The sequence below is a fragment of the Camelina sativa genome, chromosome 16 (assembly GCF_000633955.1).
Source record: "Camelina sativa cultivar DH55 chromosome 16, Cs, whole genome shotgun sequence".
In the NCBI taxonomy this organism is placed as follows: domain Eukaryota; kingdom Viridiplantae; phylum Streptophyta; class Magnoliopsida; order Brassicales; family Brassicaceae; genus Camelina; species Camelina sativa.
Window position 1 is genome coordinate 14,483,571 of NC_025700.1, and position 19,126 is coordinate 14,502,696.

The 19,126-nt window shown below is 34.6% G+C and overlaps 3 protein-coding genes across 6 annotated transcripts; 1 reads left to right on the forward strand and 2 right to left on the reverse strand.

Annotated features, from left to right (window-relative positions):
- Positions 532-2,725, forward strand: LOC104750556. 2 transcript variants are annotated; one of them, XM_019238401.1, is made up of 4 exons: positions 532-1,286; positions 1,399-1,830; positions 1,913-2,231; positions 2,330-2,403. In XM_019238401.1, the coding sequence occupies exons 1-4, from the start codon at positions 822-824 to the stop codon at positions 2,401-2,403; spliced, it is 1,290 nt and encodes a 429-aa protein (XP_019093946.1). In that variant the 5' UTR covers positions 532-821. The 2 variants fall into 2 exon arrangements, with proteins under 2 accessions (XP_019093946.1, XP_010470668.1); XM_010472366.2 differs by having other exon boundaries at positions 538-1,286; positions 2,316-2,725.
- On the reverse strand, positions 3,484-7,678 carry LOC104750557 (cyclin-dependent kinase G-2). Of its 3 annotated transcripts, none has more exons than XR_761650.2 (7): positions 5,543-7,227; positions 4,917-5,052; positions 4,737-4,825; positions 4,324-4,435; positions 4,126-4,232; positions 3,848-4,049; positions 3,484-3,735 (listed from the first exon to the last, which is right to left on the reverse strand). XR_761650.2 is itself a non-coding variant. In XM_010472367.2 (6 exons), exons 1-6 carry the CDS (start codon positions 7,225-7,227, stop codon positions 3,950-3,952), a joined length of 2,229 nt encoding a protein of 742 aa, XP_010470669.1. In that variant the 5' UTR covers positions 7,228-7,678; the 3' UTR covers positions 3,484-3,949. The 3 variants fall into 3 exon arrangements, 1 of the variants encoding a protein (XP_010470669.1); XR_761649.2 differs by having other exon boundaries at positions 3,484-3,772; XM_010472367.2 differs by having other exon boundaries at positions 3,484-4,049; positions 5,543-7,678.
- On the reverse strand, positions 17,081-18,801 carry LOC104750558. Its single transcript, XM_010472368.2, has 3 exons — positions 17,759-18,801; positions 17,565-17,646; positions 17,081-17,452 (listed from the first exon to the last, which is right to left on the reverse strand). The coding sequence occupies exons 1-3, from the start codon at positions 18,502-18,504 to the stop codon at positions 17,231-17,233; spliced, it is 1,050 nt and encodes a 349-aa protein (XP_010470670.1). The 5' UTR covers positions 18,505-18,801; the 3' UTR covers positions 17,081-17,230.

Sequence of the window (19,126 nt, forward strand, 5' to 3'; positions counted from 1 at the left end):
ACCATCCTATTCAACGATTTCCGATCCAGTTTAACCGTCTGCAAGCCCGACGCTTTCATTAAGGAAGGGTGATAGATATTATAATATTGTGTAATTAATTCTAATTGATACGATCTTTCTGTATCAAGTATAATCCCTGTAATTACGCTACACAACACTACGCTACACAACACTGTATATATATATTGCTAATGATAATATAGAATCCCTCAAGAGAATTCATGAACTTACACTCACACACAAAATACTTACCCAATTTTTTAATTTTTTTTGGTCAATCCATACCAAATCACACGTCATAAAATAAAAAAATCTCACACATCGAGAAATAATAATATGATAAAGAAATGAATTTATTATTGAGTACAATCAAATCAAAGTATTTATTATTAGACTTTCCCACGTCTTTAATTTCCCAACAAATAATCACACCAAAAAAAAAAAAAAAAATTCCCAATTAAAAAAAAAAGAATCAGGTGATACTTGTTTCACTCTATTATTATTATATTATCATCATCAACCGTTGAACCTGTTGACTCTAAACCCGACTTTTGCAGTAATCCAACGGTTGTAAACTCTCCCCTCCAAACCACTACACCGCTAAATTCCAACCTATCCCCTCTGACTCTGATTTTGATTAATCGGAATAAAATGAATTTACAACCGTCGATCTAATCACGAGTGAGTGAGAGATCACACGAGAGTCTTGTGATACTGATTCCTTTGTAGTAGTAGTAGATGGAGATTTCAAATGAGATCGAAACCGCCATTAACGAGCTTCCTCCTTATTCCTTTAAACGTATCATCATCGTCAAACTCTGATGGAGACTCACCAACAACAACTACCACCTGCCGTTGAAACGCCCTTGTTGCTCGATTCAAATCAGGATCAACCTCCGCTGGCGCCGGAGACCGACGGCGGAGGAGGAGAGGGTGTTAATGACGACCTAGATATAACGCTGGAATGGTTAGAGACGTTTCTGACGCTTCTTGGGTTTAATCAGTCCTCTCCTCGGAGCCTTGTTTTGTCTTGGATCGTGTTTTTATCGATTGGTTTGGTGCTTCCGGTTACAGTGTTGGAGCTTGGTCATTGTTTAGGATGTGAGAGGTATCAGTACAAGAGTTTCGAGCTCAACATCGTTGTTTCACAGGCCTTGTTGGCTGGTGTCTCTCTGCTTTGCGTTTCTCATAACTTGAGAAAACATGGGATTAGGAAGTTTTTGTTCGTTGATCAACTCAGTGGTCGTATGGGTCGTCTCAAGGCTCAATACATTCTGCAAATCTCGGTGATTCCTTCTACTTTTGATGATACTTTGCTTCAAAGTTTGTATTTTTATGGAAATATTTGGAGATGTTTCACTAAAGTAAGCATTTTTTTATTTCTTGGATGTGTTGCAGAACTCTGTGAGGTTGCTTGCAGTATGGTCGCTACCATGTTTTGGGTTGAAAGCTGTTCGTGAGATCATACGGATGTATTACGTGCCTCATGACCAGCCGTGGCTATCTGTTGCGATTCTGTTTTGTATGATCTTGTCATGGACTTATCTAAGCACTATATTTCTAGCTGCTAGTGCCATGTTTCATTTGGTATGCAACTTGCAAGTCATTCACTTTGAAGACTATGCAAAGCTCTTAGAAGGGGAGTCTGAAATCTCCCTTTTCATCTACGAGCATATGCGTTTGCGTCATTATCTTTCCAAAATAAGCCATAGGTTCCGCATCTTTCTGCTTCTACAGTTTCTTGTCGTCACAGCTAGCCAGTTTACTACACTTTTCCAGACCACTGCGTATAGCGGGCGTATCACGTATATCAACGGTGGTGATTTCGCGGTAAGTCAACGTCTCTGCTTCTTCTTCATTGTTATGTTCTTATTTGGTGAGGTTTAAGAAGCTTGGAACATGATATATGCAGGTCTCGGCTGTAGTCCAAACCATTGGAATAATTTTGTGTCTGCACGCAGCAACAAAAATTTCTCACAGAGCTCAAGCAATAGCATCAGTTGCAAGTAGATGGCATGCCATGATGTCTTGTTCGTCTACAGATTCAACTCAGATAAGGACTTCTCCTAGTGGAGTTCACTTGGAGGCCACCACGAATCCACCGCTCTCCTTTCCAATATCCCGTTCAGAAAGTGATGTGGAATCAATGGATCACTATATGAGGATGCCTGCTCCTAACCACTTTCCTTCTTACATGTCCATGTCCTCCTACCACAAAAGACAAGCTTTCGGTGAGTATTGTTTCGCCCTCTTTTTACTTTTTATCATTTTCACCAAACTTGAAATGGTGATAGCTGATTAGATGATTGTTGCAGTGTTGTATTTGCAGATGAATCCAGGTGGGATAACTATATTTGGGTGGACAGTAGACAGGCATTTGATAAACACAATATTCTTCATTGAGCTTTCTCTGGTTACCTTTGTTCTTGGTAAAACTGTAGTTTTCGGTACCGAATGACAAGAAAAGGTCTTTTTACTCTTTGCCATATAGAGTGATTTCTTAAATTGATTTGGAGATGATACTTTTGCATGAGCGTCTCTTAATTTGATATCTTTCTCTTAAAGAGTGACAAAGCTATATTGACAAGGCTTGGTTTGTTCTCTTTCTCTTATCTCTCTTTTCTTTCATAGATCTTTTAGTTTGTACTTTGTACCATAAACCAAAAATTATAATCCTTGGTCTGTGTCTTGCCACTAAATATTTGATAAAACCTCTGTTACACGATCTCACTGAGTAATTTTGGGCATAACGAATATACCACAACGCACGGTCCAGACTTTGGACCAGTTCTTTAAAAGCAATTGAAGACTGCCCGTGGTCCAGACTTTGGACCAGTTCTTTAAGAGCAATTGGAGACTGACCACTTCGGAAGAGTTTGTTCTGCAAATACTTGGTTATGCATCGATAGTAGAATGTCAAAATCATTGAATGTGTATGCTCATGCACAAATGCATGATAAAACTTTGAAGGATGCAAGAGCTTGGTTGATTTAAGATAACTCCTATCACAAATCACTTGTTATCACTTCCGAGCATATGCTACTATTAAGATTGAGACAAACATTACTTCAACATTGTTACGGAAAACCTAACAAATGGTTTCTAGCACGTTGCAGTCAATCAGCAAACTGCAAAGAAAGTGGGGCTAAAGTTTATTTCAGAGATCTTAGGATAGCTAATCCCTGCCGATAGTCCCCAGGATTTACTAAAATTGCTGTCATGAACTCCTAGGCAATCAAAGTAGAAAAAGGAATCCGCAGAAAATTATTGACCCTACAAACCAGAAACTATAACACTTGTAGTTACAGAGCAACCATCTTATCTCAGAGAACCATATATCCGAGGTTTTAGTGGAATACAAAAAAGATCAAGTTCACCCCTACAAGCATCAGGACTATACATTACCTCGCAGAGATTCATCAGCAATCGCGTCAATTCTTCTTCAAGAAAAGAAGAGTCTCACCTCCACTTCAACACCAAGTGTTTCTTGCAAACACAATGTCAATATTATATATACTAATAAAAACATGGCAGATAAAGAGAATTGTCGGGGAAAAAGAATAGGTTCTCCCTCATAGTAGTCAACAAAAGGTCACTTTTCAATAACACTATGCTACATACATAAGTTTCAGTAGGAAATGAGTTTTTATTATCATGCCACACCTTACAGAACAAGCACTGTCAGAAAGCCATAGCACTACTAACTGACCAGCCTAGCTTGTGAACACATTAAACCTGCAAGGATTCTCGGTGGCGATAGGAGGAAAATCACCTTCACAAATCACCATGGACCCTCAAAGTGAGTAAAGAAAGCATAAATGATATTCTGAGATACAAATGTTCCAACCTCCGCTTAAGCAGTAGCCCTCGCCTAATTGTGGTAGTTTCGAGGTAATTGAGAGTATCAAGGTTGTATTCCAAATGCTATCTTCAACAGGTGCGCGACACTTCAGCCAAACAGACCACCAGACCCAAGTTCAGCTTGTGTTAATTCCTTCCTACGTTGCTCTTCCAAAGGATCAGGGCTCTTTACCATTCTCCTCCCACGCCTTGGCACAAAAGAAGAAGTTAGAGACAGAACTAAAGTCAACCAGTGGTCATTTCAGTTTAGATAGATCTCAGTACCTGTCTTGGGCATGTTGAGCAGGGAAAGTAGGCATAAAATCTTTCGATTTTGGCAGAGGGACTTCACGGAACCAATCATGCTTTAGAGCTTCATCAACAGTTATTCTCTACAAAAAAGCACCACAGGTACGAAGTCAAGGAACAATTAAGGTGCATACTGGATTAACATGCATGCAACAGATATATATTTCTTATTACCCTCTCAGGATCATACGTTAGGAGCTTGTTCAGCAGGTCAAACCCAGCATCGGACAGAACTGGGGCGCCAGTGAATGAAGTGGCTGGGAATTTCTTACGTAATAGGTTATACCTAAAAGAACAGTTCATCAGTGAGAAGAACGACATAACGACTACGACAATCCACTAATAAGCAAGAAAGCCAGACCATATAACCTAAAGCTACAAAGCCTGGGAACAATATCAGAGACTTTAAGCAAATATTTACTAAAGGTTATTTTTAGTAATCCACTAATAAGCCAGATAGCCAGATAGCCAGACTACATCACCCAAAGCTAGAAAGCCGGGGAACAATATTAGAGACTTTAAGCACATTTTAACTAAGGATATCCTTGCATTAAAACTGAAAATTACAAGGAATTATAAATACTTACTGATGCTTGACAAAGTTGACCTTGACTCCAGGCAGCTTGGAGAACCCAGGCCAAATGGCTTCATTGGGAGTACCAAGGATTCTGAAAATCTGTAAATTAAAAGCAGCAGTAATTAATTTATAAGCTGTATGTAGTCCGAGGATGGGTGGAGGTCCAAATCAAAACCCATGTTTAAAATACCTTGTCAAGTTGATCAAACTCCGTTTTCCCATTGAACAATGGCGCCTTCGATAATAGTTCTGCCATGATACAGCCCAGTGACCACATGTCAATGGCCGTAGAATATTGTTTGGCTCCCAAGAGAAGTTCAGGTGCCCTGGAAAAACAAATGCAGTCGTTGGGCTTGGTCCTGGAGGAAGTGATTATTGCTAAAACAAGAAGGGATAGTCAACACAAGGAATAAAACAAGTCAAGAAAGTTGAAGCACATATATTTCCTAATGTGCCATTCTAAGTGATGTCCAAGCAAATACCGCAAAAGCTGTAAGTATTTCATGGCTAAGCTGGCATATTATGGAGACTATTCTGAAAGAGGAAAGGTAAGAATACAAGTCAGCCACAACACTCAAGTTTGTGGTGCCACTGGAAAAAAATATCAGATACCATGGAACGTCATTTAGACACAAGACTTTAAAAATCATTGATCCTAAGGTGCAGGAATAGAAACGGTTGAACGGTGTAGTACAGCTATACCAGAAAGAAGACGTGGCACCTGAGGTTATACTAAATTACTAACAATGGCCAAAAATACAAGAACGTCCACCAGAATTCAAATTACAAACTAGAATAGAGTAAAACGCATTTTACCTGTACCAAAGCGTAACAACCAGATGAGTATACGGCTTCAGCGGGCTGCCATATTGCCGAGCCAAACCAAAGTCACATATCTTCAACTCACCCCGATTGTTTAAAAGCAGATTAGATGTTTTCAAATCTCGATGAAGCACCCAGTTGTCGTGAAGATACTTGACGCCCTCTAAAAGTTGAAGCATTAAGCATTTAACTTCACTCTGACTGAAACGCTGCTTCATTGACTCCATCAATGCTTTAAGATCATGCTCCATGTATTCCATCACCATAAAAATGCTATCAAGACTACTACCCACGACCACCTCTTTAACATCCACTATTGATGGATGATGAAACGAAAGAAGTATATTAATCTCCCTTAGAGAAGTCAATGGAAAGCCTTCTCTTTCTTTTTCCATTTTCACCTTCTTCAATGCCACTATATCGCCTGTCTTCTTATCCTTTGCTCTATAAACAACACCATAAGTACCTTCATCTATCTTATTTAATCTCTCAAATTCATCAACACTTCTACAACCCTGGAGCATGTTTATACTTCTCAGTGGGATACCGGCAGGTTCAGGTGTCTCATGTCGAACATATTCATCATCCGAATCTGTTTCACTAAGGCTGTAACTAGAGTTTCCTCTACTGTGTTCCTCCTCATCTATATCCATCTTGTCACCCTTAACAGCATCCTTCTCCTTAAAATCATCTCTGCTTCTTGGCAAAGAATGGTGCCCCCTTTCATCGGAATCAGATGATCTATAACCTTCTCTCACTAACTCCCCGACCTCAGGTGTTTGAGACTTATTGCGCAATCTCCCCTGCGCTGGAAAGGGATTCTTCCTCCTTTTGTTTGCTCCCACTTCTTCTACTACTTCACCTTCATCAGTTGGAGAACTGTTGCCAGCTGCCCACCTAGAGGATGATATATGCCTGGTTGGCATGTTTTCCTCCTCTTCCAGGTGTGCTGCATCCTCTTGTTTGCAGTCCTGCCCAGCATTTGATGATTGTTCTACCATACACAAAGAGGACATCTCTACCGAAGGTGATAAAGCAGGCACAGAAACCGTAGAATCACTAACTTGCACAGGATCTTGATGCATGTTACTCTTTGACTGGCTTGAGCTCTTGATTAGTGGTGGTGGGGGAGGAGGAGGAGTGACCTCAACAGGTTTATCATGTCTGCTCAAATTACTTCTTTCATGGTCATCTCTGTCCCATACTATTGGTGAAAACTTTCTCTTCTTTTCTACAGGGCTTTGAGCTGTATTCTCTACCTGCTTCACAACACCGTTATTTTTCACCAGTGACTCAGATTCAATCAAATCATCCGACCCACTCTCACTAGAGAGCTCACCTGGTTCCCTATCCACAGACCTAGCTGAAAACCCACATCTTTTAGGACCACGATCCATAAAGACTTCCCTAATACCTGGATTGCTCTTCGATAACCGAGACCCACTATTAACCATTCCTCTCTCTTTCTGTCTAGCTCCGGACCTAATCATATCTCTATCTTTACCGCTATCCCCGTGTCTTTGATTACTAACCCGTCCCTTTTCATTATCAAGAGCACCGTTCCTAACATGGTCATAATCCTCATTGGAGTAAGTACTATCCCGCCTGGAGAATCTAGAATTCGACTCCTGGTCTCTCAGTTCATGGTCAGGATATCTTACACTCCTCCCAGCCGCCATTTAGTCAATTCCAATCTTAACTAGGCTCAGAAAAAAAAATCCCCCAAATCCTAATTTGACGAACTCTTAATTCTGCTTCTAGCTAACTAGCCGTGTTCAAAATCAGAATAGCAGAGACTAAACCTCGAGGTTTCTCAGAAAAATTAGCTAAATTACGCACCGAACAAAGAGCTCCTCGTGATCAAATCGCTTGAAATTGAAGCAGAACTTGTGATCTGAATTAGCCAAAACCCTAGAAATCGAAATCGAGGCCCGAGGAAGAAGATGATGAAACGAGAAGAAAAAGCAGAATTTGAAAGTGGATTCGATTGGTAAGGAGTTCGCGAAGTTCCGATTGGGATATAGCTTACCGTCGAGAAGGAACAAAACGAACGAACAATGGCGGAAGAGAAAGAGAAGAGCGTCTCTCGTCGTCGAGAGCTAAAAAAAAAAAAAAAAAAAAAAAAAAAAANGGACGTAATCGGTAAAACTAGTTTCCGATTTTTTGGTCTTTTTTTTGTATTCTCCCCCTCCATTGGGTATTTAGTTGTTTTGCCAAACGAAGCCCCTAACTTTTTTATTAATAAATGTGTTTCTTATTATTTTGTATCTAAAAATATTTCAAACTTCTATAACAGCTTTTTTTAACACTGACAAACTTCTATAACATTCTTTTTAAAAAATATCTAAATATAATTAATTAATATTTATTAAAAATATTATAATAGATCTTGTAAATTAAAATTAGTACAAAAAACTAGATTTGGACATGTGCTAGGTTAGAAAACATATTATTTCAAATGTTATAAATGTAATTGTTTATAATATTATTTGGATGTAACTCAAGCCATAAATTTTTATGGTAAATATTACTCATGTAAGTTTTATAGTGTTAATTTTCAAATTTTGTTTAATAAAAATGGTTTGCTTTTTTTTTTTTTTTAAACTACAACATTGAAATTCTTGGTTTAATCTCTACAACATTAAAATTCATTTTATTTATATTGCACTTTTTATACAACATTGAAGTACAAAAAGTGCTCTAGTACGGGTCATATTCTAGATTAAGACCCGTGCTAGAGCAATGGTTGAAATTCATTTTATTTATAATGTAATTTTATATAAAATATAATTTATGTGATTGTTTTTAAAAGTTTTTTAAAATAAAACATTATGCAATAAAATCATATGCTAAATATGATGACTTGAAAAAGACACATATTTTGTAAGTTTTATATTATTAATGATTCTAGATAAGTACCCGTGCTATAACACTCGTTAATTTTAGTTTCTAAAAAATTTTGTATATTTTAAAATAAAATTTTAATATGTTGTATTAGTTTATGTATGTGAAGTTATTTCAACTTGAATATCATTATAAGACATAATTTTTTAAATTTAGTTTTTAAAAAACAAGTTATTATATTATGAGTAATTTAATATATTGTTATACTTTTTGTTTTAATATACTTGGTTTCTTGAAATTCTTTTATATTAAGTGACATATTACTGACATTTCTATAACAAATCAATTTAGAGTGTTTATAGTTTCTAACTTTTATATCAAGTTTCAATATTTTAAAATAAATTATTTGAAGTTTATTATATTATATAGAATTATAAAATTCAACAAAAAAATATGAAGTGCAATGTGTAGTATAAGTGTTTAAATATGAGTATTGATAAAATTTATATAATTATGGATCGTTTGAATAATTAGTTTTACTAATGGGCCATATGTTGGTTGGAAGATAATTAATACGATTTATAATAATCATTTTTGGGCCTATGTTTTTCCTAAAAAGCCTATTACGGATATATTAGGCTTTCAAGCTAGATATAATTTGGGCCTATGTTTGTCCTAAAAAGCCTATTACGGATTATTGCTAAAAACCTATTTAGTTTTACTAATGCTTCTCGATTTAATTTGTTACCGAAGATATATTTGCTCCATGATTTATGGTTAATGTATATCCTATATATAACCTATTTTTAGTATTTGTAACTATTTATTAAAAATATAAAGTCTACAAAAACTAAGTCGTGTTCTTCCCTTTTATTAAAAGGGGATGTAGTGAAACAAGTGTTAAAGAAAATCAATATCGGAAGACTAATGAAAAACCTCAACAATATTCATAAAAAAAAAGACATAGAAATCAAATCTCAAGTTATGATTTCCAAAGGTTGTGTATTTGAGATCGGTCCACTTCTGTCACTTAGGCTACCAGATTCAGACTTGGTAATAATCTTTAGAATATGGGTTTTAGATCATGTAACCATATTGTGCAAGTTGAAGAAATGAAAAGACCTGACCCGTTTTTTTAAAAAAATATATATACAAAAATAATAATAATAATAATAATAATAATAATAATAATAATAATAATAATAATAATAATAATAATAATAATAATAAATAAAAAATAAACTACAACTAGTGGTCTCATACCCACTAGCCACCTAACCACAATCACACAAACAGCGGAATAACCAATACTAATAAATAACCAATAATAAACCAATATCATAACATAACAATATCCAAATACCAAACAACAAGAAACACCAAACCAGCAATCCTATCAATGCTCTAATGACCCAACTCTAGCAACCTAGTAATGCTAGACAACAACCAATCAAGTCTCTAGAACATCTTCCTCTTCTTTGTCTGGATTCCACGATCACACTTTGCCTTTACCTGCACCACAAACACAAATTGAGATGCATGAGTATTTGATAAACACTCTGTGAGGCAATCCTCCCATCTATTGGGCTATACACACAAACAACAGTGATTCCAATGTTCCAAACAAACAACAAACAAAACATACAAACCAGGAAACAAACATCATCTTGCTGGAAGGGAGATGTCGACCGACACCAGCCAAGTGTCGACCGACACTGGCATTGGTGTCGACAGACACTACCCCACAGTGTCGTTCGATGTCGTTTTGCTGGTGTCGATCGACACTCCCTCTGCAACCACGATCCGCTCGAAGCCGAGAGTCGAATCTTGCTCCCCAACCTCTTCCAAATCGTCCAATACTCAAAACCCAAGCCATAAACATTCATAGGAACCTGTAGCAACCAATCCCAGCAAGAAAAACACACAAAACAACAACAAACAAGCAAGAACAAGGAAATCAAAGGCTTAGATTAGCCATGGTCATGCACTCACCTTAACAAGTTATTCACAAAAATAACTACAACCAAATGAGAGGCTCTCCAATATCCAAGAACAACCAAACTCGCTCCTACAACCAATAACAACAACAACAAACAAACCTTGAAAACAAACTGCCAGCAAAAAAAATAGAAAAGAACAACCTCACAAGTGAAACCACGAAATCAAAACGAACCGTTACCTTTCTAATCCCTTCGGTGAAAAGCAAGGTCGACAAGTCCAGAAGCGTCCCACAAAATTTCGGAACGATCAGATCTCAGGTTAAACCGTAATGGATCCCGAAACATCCGCGGGTCTCAATCCGCGACTGAGACAAAACGCCCCACTAAACCGCCAATAACTCCTAGAATATTAACTCAAATTAACTTCTGTAAAAAGGAGAGTGTACGAAAATCTCTTAGATATAACCCTACCAAATATCAATACCTTTCATAACGTTTTGAGTAATCGGATCTTCCTTCTCCCAAACCCTGACAGTTCTGTTTCTCTCATTACTCTAAAGAAAAAGTTTCATGTTCTTCTCTTCCTCCTTTACACTAAACAACTAAGAGTTCTCTCCCTTTCTCTCCCTCTCTCTCTCATAACAATGTCGACAATAGCAAAAACAGGAGAGGAGGCGTGACTTTGAGAAAGAGATTAGGGGTTTTTGGTTTAATTATATTAAACCAAGATTTAATTAAACCAAAATTAATTAAAATCCACTTTTTTGGTTTACTCAACATATCTCAAATTCTATTCTCAGAACACGAATGTTACATGAAATTACAACATTTGAAACTTATGAATGAGACAATAGAACAATTAAAGTGTTGGAGCTAAAAAAAATACATCATTTAAGTAAGTCATAGCTATAGGTCAGGAAATCATAAATTCTAATCAGTCGCTCGTAATTTGAAGAAGAGTGCATAGAACATTATATAGAGTGAGCTATGCTGTTTCAAACTGAGATCAGCTATATATGTGGAAATGGAATAGTGAAAAACTCAGGTGAAGAAGTTCAAAAGCAATGGCGGACCTATGTAGTAGGAAGGGTTGTCAAATGATCCCCTATTAAATTCAAATATTGATAATTAGTGTATTTTATAAGATTTTAGTGAACTAATAAGTCAAATCACATTTGACCCTTTTAAATTATAAAATTTACATTACAAACCTATTAATTATAAAAATATATATATATATACATATATATATATAATGACTCCTAAAATTATATAAATTATATTACAAGTCTATTAATTAGAAAAAAAAATTATATTATGACCCCTTTAAAATTGGTCTGCCACTTGTCAAGAGAAGGGTACAATGACGATATAAGATTTGAGAAGGTAAATTTCCGACCTGAATTTTGCCGCTTTACATGAGGTAGTTTTTGTGGTGTATAGTCCGTTTGTCATGTTAACCGCAAGAAGGATGCTTTTGCGGATGTGGTAAAGGTAAAAGAGAGAAAACATTTATGTCTTTCTCTATTATACAATAACTATTATTCACACAATAAATTTTACATATAAAAAATAGACAATTTGCAAAATATAAAATAATTATAGTCTTGAGTGTATATGACACTAATATTACTAAAACCCTAATTTGATCAGCAATCATAACATTTTAGCAAAAAAGTGAGATGTTAAGTGAAATGACAATCCAACGTCTAGCGCCTACCAATGATCTAAAGGATATTAGGCGATTTATAAATTTATAATCCTAAAATATATATGAAAATATCTTAATATCTATATTAACATTTTTGAAGTACATTTTGTGTTATGCCCTTTTAGTTTTATTTATTTAAAAAGTTATTTACAACATTAACCCCTAAAAAATTTCCAAAACTAACATTACTCCAGATTTTGTTTCCTAAATATTTTACATTTTATTTCAATTAAGAAAATAACATCAATCAATATGGAAATAGAAACTATCATATATTTAACCATACATTATGTTGTGTTTTGAAGATATTATATATCTGAATCTTGTGTAAACAAAGAAAAAAACAATTTGATTCCCAATTTGTTTTCCAAAATCTGTAAGCTTTGATTTTTAACGTAAGAAAAACTTCGATTGACAATTATTTAAATATTATAATTAACATATATCAACTTAATAAAAAATTTAATTATCACGAATATGTAAAATTAAAAAAAACTAAAATACTATATAATGTGGTTATACAGTAGATGAGTTATAAAGAGAACATGTTGAAATTAATAAAATATTATTAAATTTGTGAAAACACAGGTTAAATCCTCATTTAATTATTTATCAACACTACTAATATTAGAATATTTGACATAAAATCAAGTTAATTTAACTAAGATTGTATAAAATAATTAAATCATTAGGAAAAATGTGACTTAATCACAGCGTATAATTATTGATTATGTATTTAGATCCCTTATTTTTGTTATAATAATTAAAAATTAAAACAAAATCTCAAACACTAAACAAAACAAACTAAATATAAGAAACAAATGGTCATGAAGTGTATTGCGGGTTAAAAATAATATAAATATTTAGCCGCACAACAATTAAAAAATTTAGTTATTACTCTATTTACAAAACATTCAATATTTAACAAATAGATACAACATAAATTTAAATTATAATAGAAATTATATGTCTGCGGTGTATCGCGGGTTAAAATCTAGTAATACTATTAAAAGAGGACTACAAAATTAAGAATGTCCAAAATTGTGGTTTTATTTACAGCAATTGCCACTGAATTATTCACAAAGTAGATGTTTAATTGAAATTGAAAAGGATAAAATCCGAATTAGAAAACTTAATTAAAACTTAACATGCGATTAGAAGAGGATCCGCGTGTTTTCAAAGAATCCGACCCGTGAGGAACAGTATTTGAGATTCATATTGGGCCTTCGTGTAACGCCCGCGAACCAAAACTCTGCGTTTTGGGGGTGGGTGTCGATCAACACCCATGGTGGTGTCGGTCGACACCAAGGTTTGCTCGTTTGTCCAGTTCGATTTAATTATCGATTTGGACAGGTTTTGTTTAAGGAAACCATTGAACCAAAGTTTAAAAGGGAGAAAACGACCTAGGGTCGTGTTTTGTTTTGTCTCACGCCGTTTTTGAGAGAATACAGAGAGAAAAGGAGAGAAACAGTTCTTAAGGCTTTGGAGAGAGAGTTTGTGAGGTTTGAAGGCGTTTTTGGAGAGATCTTGTTGGGATAGTGAGGATCCAGGGCTAGAGACATGATAGAAGCTTGCTAGGAGGGTTGGATTCGTTGTTGTTGGTCTGAATCTTCCTGTAAAGAGGTGAGTGCATGACCATAGCTAATCTAAGCCTTTGATTTCCTTGTTCTTGCTTGTTTGTTGATGTTTTGTGTGTTTTCTTGCAGGGGATTGTTTGCTACAGGTTTCTAAGGATGTTTTCGGCTTGGGTTTTGAGTATTGGATGTGTTTGTGGAGTTTGGGAGCGAGATTCGACTCTCGACTTCGCAGCGGATCGCAGTTGCAGGTGGAGTGTCGGTCGACACCAGCAAAATGGCATCGATCGACATTGTGGGGTAGTGTCGGTCGACACCAATGCCAGTGTTGGTCGAACTTGGCTGGTGTCGGTCGACACCTCCCTTCCAACGAGATGATGTTTGTTTTCATGGTTTGTATGTTTTGTTTGTTGTTTGTTTGGAACATTGGAATCACTGTTGCTTGTGTGTATAGCCCAGTAGATGGGAGGATTGCCTCACTGAGTATTTATCAAATACTCATGCATCTCAATTTGTGTTTATAGTGGAGGTAAAGGCAAAGTGTGATCGTGGAATCAAGGCAATGAAGAGGAGGATGTTCTAGGGACTTGATTGGATGTTGTCTGGCATTGCTAGGTTGCTAGAGTTAGGTCATTATAAACATTGCTAGGATTGCTGATTTGGTGTTTCTTGGTATTTGGTATTTGGATATTGTTATGTTATGATATTGGTTTATTATTGGTTATTCCGCTGTTGGTTGTGATTGTGGTTAGATGGCTAGTGGATATGGGACCACTAGTTGTAGTTTATTATTATTATTATTATTATTATTATTATTATTATTATTGTTATTATTATTATTATTATTATTATTATTATTATTATTATTATTTATTAATAAAAAAACGGGTTAGGTCGTTTCACTTCGGTCCTACTTACACACATGCAATTTTTTTATTTATACTTTTTGAGTAACTGAGTTTGGTTCCAGTTTTAATAAATAAACTAGGTACTAACCTGCGGATAAGCACATGCTAAATTTTTTTTATTAATTGTAATAATTTATTTTGTTATTATGTTATTTATTAGTTTTTAAAATTAAGTTGTTAAACGGAAATGATATAGATTTTCTTTGATTAGATTTTTGATAAAAAAAATAATCCTGGTAAAAAATGTTGATAAAATTTGTAGTTGTAGATTTTATTAAATTAGATTTTTAAAATCTTAGCTGTTAAATTTTTAATAATGTTTTTTTCAAGTAAGAATTAGTTTAGATTTGAATAGATTTATTTAATTTTGTAGATTTTATTTAATTTTGTAGATTTTATTTAATTTGATTTGTCTATGATTTTTTTTGTTTATTAATAATTAATAAAGTTTAACTAATTAATTAAAATTTTCTAATGACAAGTGAATGTAATTTTTTATATATTTTAATGTTAGTTTCATATGTGTACTTTCTAATTAATATAGTAGGAAGTTTACTTTGCCAATATAACGGAAGAAGCACTAAAAATCTATAAAAACGTTGAAGAAATACTCTCCACCTTATGTTACATTCATTTGTCGCAAAAAAAATATGTTATTCATATCCTTAAGTTTTATTTGTGCAGTCATATTGTTTATATATGAACTGGTTTTTAAAATTTTAACGGTGTGAGTAGTAAGCCATAGGGACATAAATAGGTTTCTCTACTAAGATCTTTCTGTTGTTTTGACGGGTCATGTAATTTATGTTCTTTTTGCAAATAACACTAGGATTTTACATAATTAATAAATTTAATTAGTTATCATTTTTTAAAATATATGATCATCTTTTACTTTTAATAATATAGAATAACATTGATATAATACTTTCTGTTTTATACGAAAAGTGTTATATTGCGATGTATCACATGTTAATAAGTATCCACATTTAGGCCTATCAATTAAACCATAGTGCGTTAGGCGGATGTAACTGCGGGTTTAAATATTTTAATCAAATAAATATTTTGTAAATATTACTGTATGATGATTTTCTGCAGGTTAAAGATCTTTAAATCCAATCTGTTGCGGGACGAGTCTATAACATATGACGGATTTGAACTGTTAAACCAACACTAAAACCAACACTAAAACCAACATATAACATATTAGTGATATCCATATTTATTATAAAAACTACAAAATATACAAACATCAAAGAAAAAAATAAATATTTTATTTATACCGGTTCGACTAACATTTTAATAACTAAAATTATTAAAATATATTTAAAACACAATAAAAAAAAAATTGTACCGCGGATTCAATCCTAGTCATAGTATATAACATATGAAATATCATCATTTATAAATAGTAAAATTCAAAATATAAAAATCTTGAAATAGTTGTTGAAATAAAACCTTAAAGATTATCAGAAATGAGAATTGGATCAACAAAAATCATTTGAAAATATTAAATTTAAAGATTTAGATAGAAAATTCAGGATTTACCGAAACCATATAGAATTGATCCAAATGCAAACAAGTTTTTAAAAAATTCCATCAAATATCATATCTGAACTAACAAATATAAATATTACCGTCAAATCAATTCAATTTATATCAAGTAACATATATCAACTTTACTAATCATTTTTTCCACCAAGATGAATCTATAGGTATGTGTATATGTATATATATCATGCATATATAACAAAATTTTGACAAACATACATCAAAACTAAAACAAAACAAAAAAATGTTAACTGATTAACGTTTGTCTATAATCGCCTATAAAACCAATTAGGAGCATCTAAAAGCATCATTACCGGTGGTTACTCATATCGTTGTTTTACCAAAAATTTAATGAATAAATAATAAAAAATATTAAAAAGACAAGAGAGAGAAAAGAGAAGCGTTTCTCAAGTTGTTTATATTTGTTACAACTTATTATTATTGGTTTATATTTGTTTTAATTAAAAAAAAAAAAAAATTTGAGAAACGATTATGATTTCAACCAGTAATGATGGTCTAAAGCTACCTAAAAATTGTATAAGACTGTTTATGACCGTCGAAATATGCTTAATAATTGAAATGACTAATTTCAACACCTGAAAATGATTGCCACGGTTTATGGTCACATAACATTAGGGGACCGCATAAAACGTTTTCTAGAACAATATGACTAGTCACAATCTCATCAATCTAATCATTTCTACTTCTCCTTCATCCCACATTCTTTGTTCGTGTTTATGACTAGCTTTGTCTAATTATATGAGTCCAACTATCAAAATCACTATCAGTAGTATTAACTTTACTTTCCCATCATATCTTATTTACTTATCATTGCTTAGCTGAAAAGCTAACTTTTGATTTTACCCGTAATATCAAATATTATAGGTTCCCAATGTGTTTATGTATCTATAAAATAAGTTAGTGTCTATAGTATTCAAATGACTCGTGGGGACCTTGTCTAGCTAACTCTGAAGAGTCACTGGCTCAATATCTTAAACACATTCATGTCTCATAAGTCATATATATCTCTCCCTTTTCTTCTATCTACTCCCCCAAAACAAACCATTGAAGTACTTTTCGTTTCTGCGTTAATTAGTTATTGAATCACTAAATCCATACGATTACATTCTAAAGATAAATAATGAGAATACACAAGACTATTGACACCAACAGCGAGAAGGAAGCTTAAAGGAGAAAGAGAAAGAAGAAGGCAAATGACCACTTCTCCTTATATAATCAGCCTTCTCTGAAGTCCTCACTGCCTTTTCGTTCAGCTTCGCCTCCGCGTTTGCCCTCCTCTCTTCCGCTATCCTTTTTGTGGCCGCTAGCTTGTTTGCTAGCTTCTCTTCTGCCCTTGCTTTCATTCTGTCTGCCTTCACCTACACAAACATTCACACATTGTCCTCAAACCTTTTCAATCCAAAAACATATAAGTCTCAATTTGGTTGAAATTAATAATACTAATCCCTCAATTACACACAACATAATTACCTCCATTTTCTTCATCTCCATCTCGGCCTTTCTCTTCTCATGATTCTCCCAAGCTTGTATCTTCACCTCCTCTCTCTTATACCTTATTCCACAACAAAATACCAAACAAAAAAACTCAATCTCAAACACTAATCACATTAAGCACAGATTTAATAAACCAACCATATCATTTAAACCAATTAACATTTAATCACCTAGCCATAAACTTAGCCCGTTCGGCTTCATCCCAAGCCATGGCTCGAGCTTCCATAGCACTCATTGCTTTCTTACTCTCCCCAAAGCCATTACTACTCATCTCATTATTACTACTCTCTACCCTCCTAACATTCATCACCGTCTCCGTCACCGTCCCCACCGCCTCGCCACGTTGCGAAGCCCTCACCGGTGAAGTCACAGGACTTCTCCCAACCGGAGTCGTAGCTCGCACAGGCGTAGCTGTTCTTGAAGGTTCTTGACTCCCAATAGGAGTCATCTCAGTCCCCATATCCCTCACACAAACCGATCTAAGCACAGCCGTAGGATTAATACTACTCTCTTTCCTCCAAACAGATTCACCACAGTCAACGTTCTTTGTCTCAACCTCCGGCCTTCCCGCCGCCGCTTCTTCGTCTTCGTATTCAACATCAACATACTGATCTTCTCCTTCACGTTCTCTCTGTGAAGCCGAAGCTATAAGTCGAAGATCATCAGCGTTGGAGTTTCTCGGCTTATTATTCCTAGAGTGATGACTACTCTTCTCACCACCGCCACCGCCACGACCAAGCCCTACACCAGAAAGCCATTTCTGAGCATCGTCCCATTTCGACGGTGCAGGCTTCCCCATAGTAGAGCGGTGATGGTTTGGTGTTCGGTTAGAACCTTTCTGAAACTCAAAACCATTCGATATCTCCGGAGTCGATGGTCCAATCCATCCTTTGTTATCTTCTACGCCAGATCTCATTTCTTACAAAAACAAAACACAACACAAACACAGAGATATGTCTCTTATAACTTCCTACAAAAAATATCAGAAGCTTTTTTTTAATTTTTTTATCTATATGGATGGATAGAGAGATGACATAGAGAAGGATGTTAAAAGAAAGGATATCAAAGTGAGGGGAGGGGAGAAAGATGTGGCGAAGGAATCAAAGAGTCGTCACTCTCATAGAACCCACTTGATGATGAAGTGAGAGATTCAGAAGTAGAGGGACATTAATACCAGATGGGCTGTTGTGTAGTAGAGACGAATATGATAGTCTTTATAATAATCCTATTTAACTCTGTTTTGTTCTGTATAAATGGCATAACATCATATAGACCCACTATTATTTTTTTGTTTTGTTGTTCTAAAATTAATAGGGGTTTATAGTAAACTCTCAGATCTGGTTTGTGATAGTAATATAATACTGTAAAAAATTATAAAAAGTGACTAATCATGTGTGCGTGGGGAGGACGTGACTAAGTTAATCACCATTATAATAAAGGTGATGATAATGATGTAAAATATGCAATGGGAACAATCACAAACAATTAGGAGGAATCTTGGGAGAAGTATAAAGAGTTTGGAAAAGGTTAATTATGTT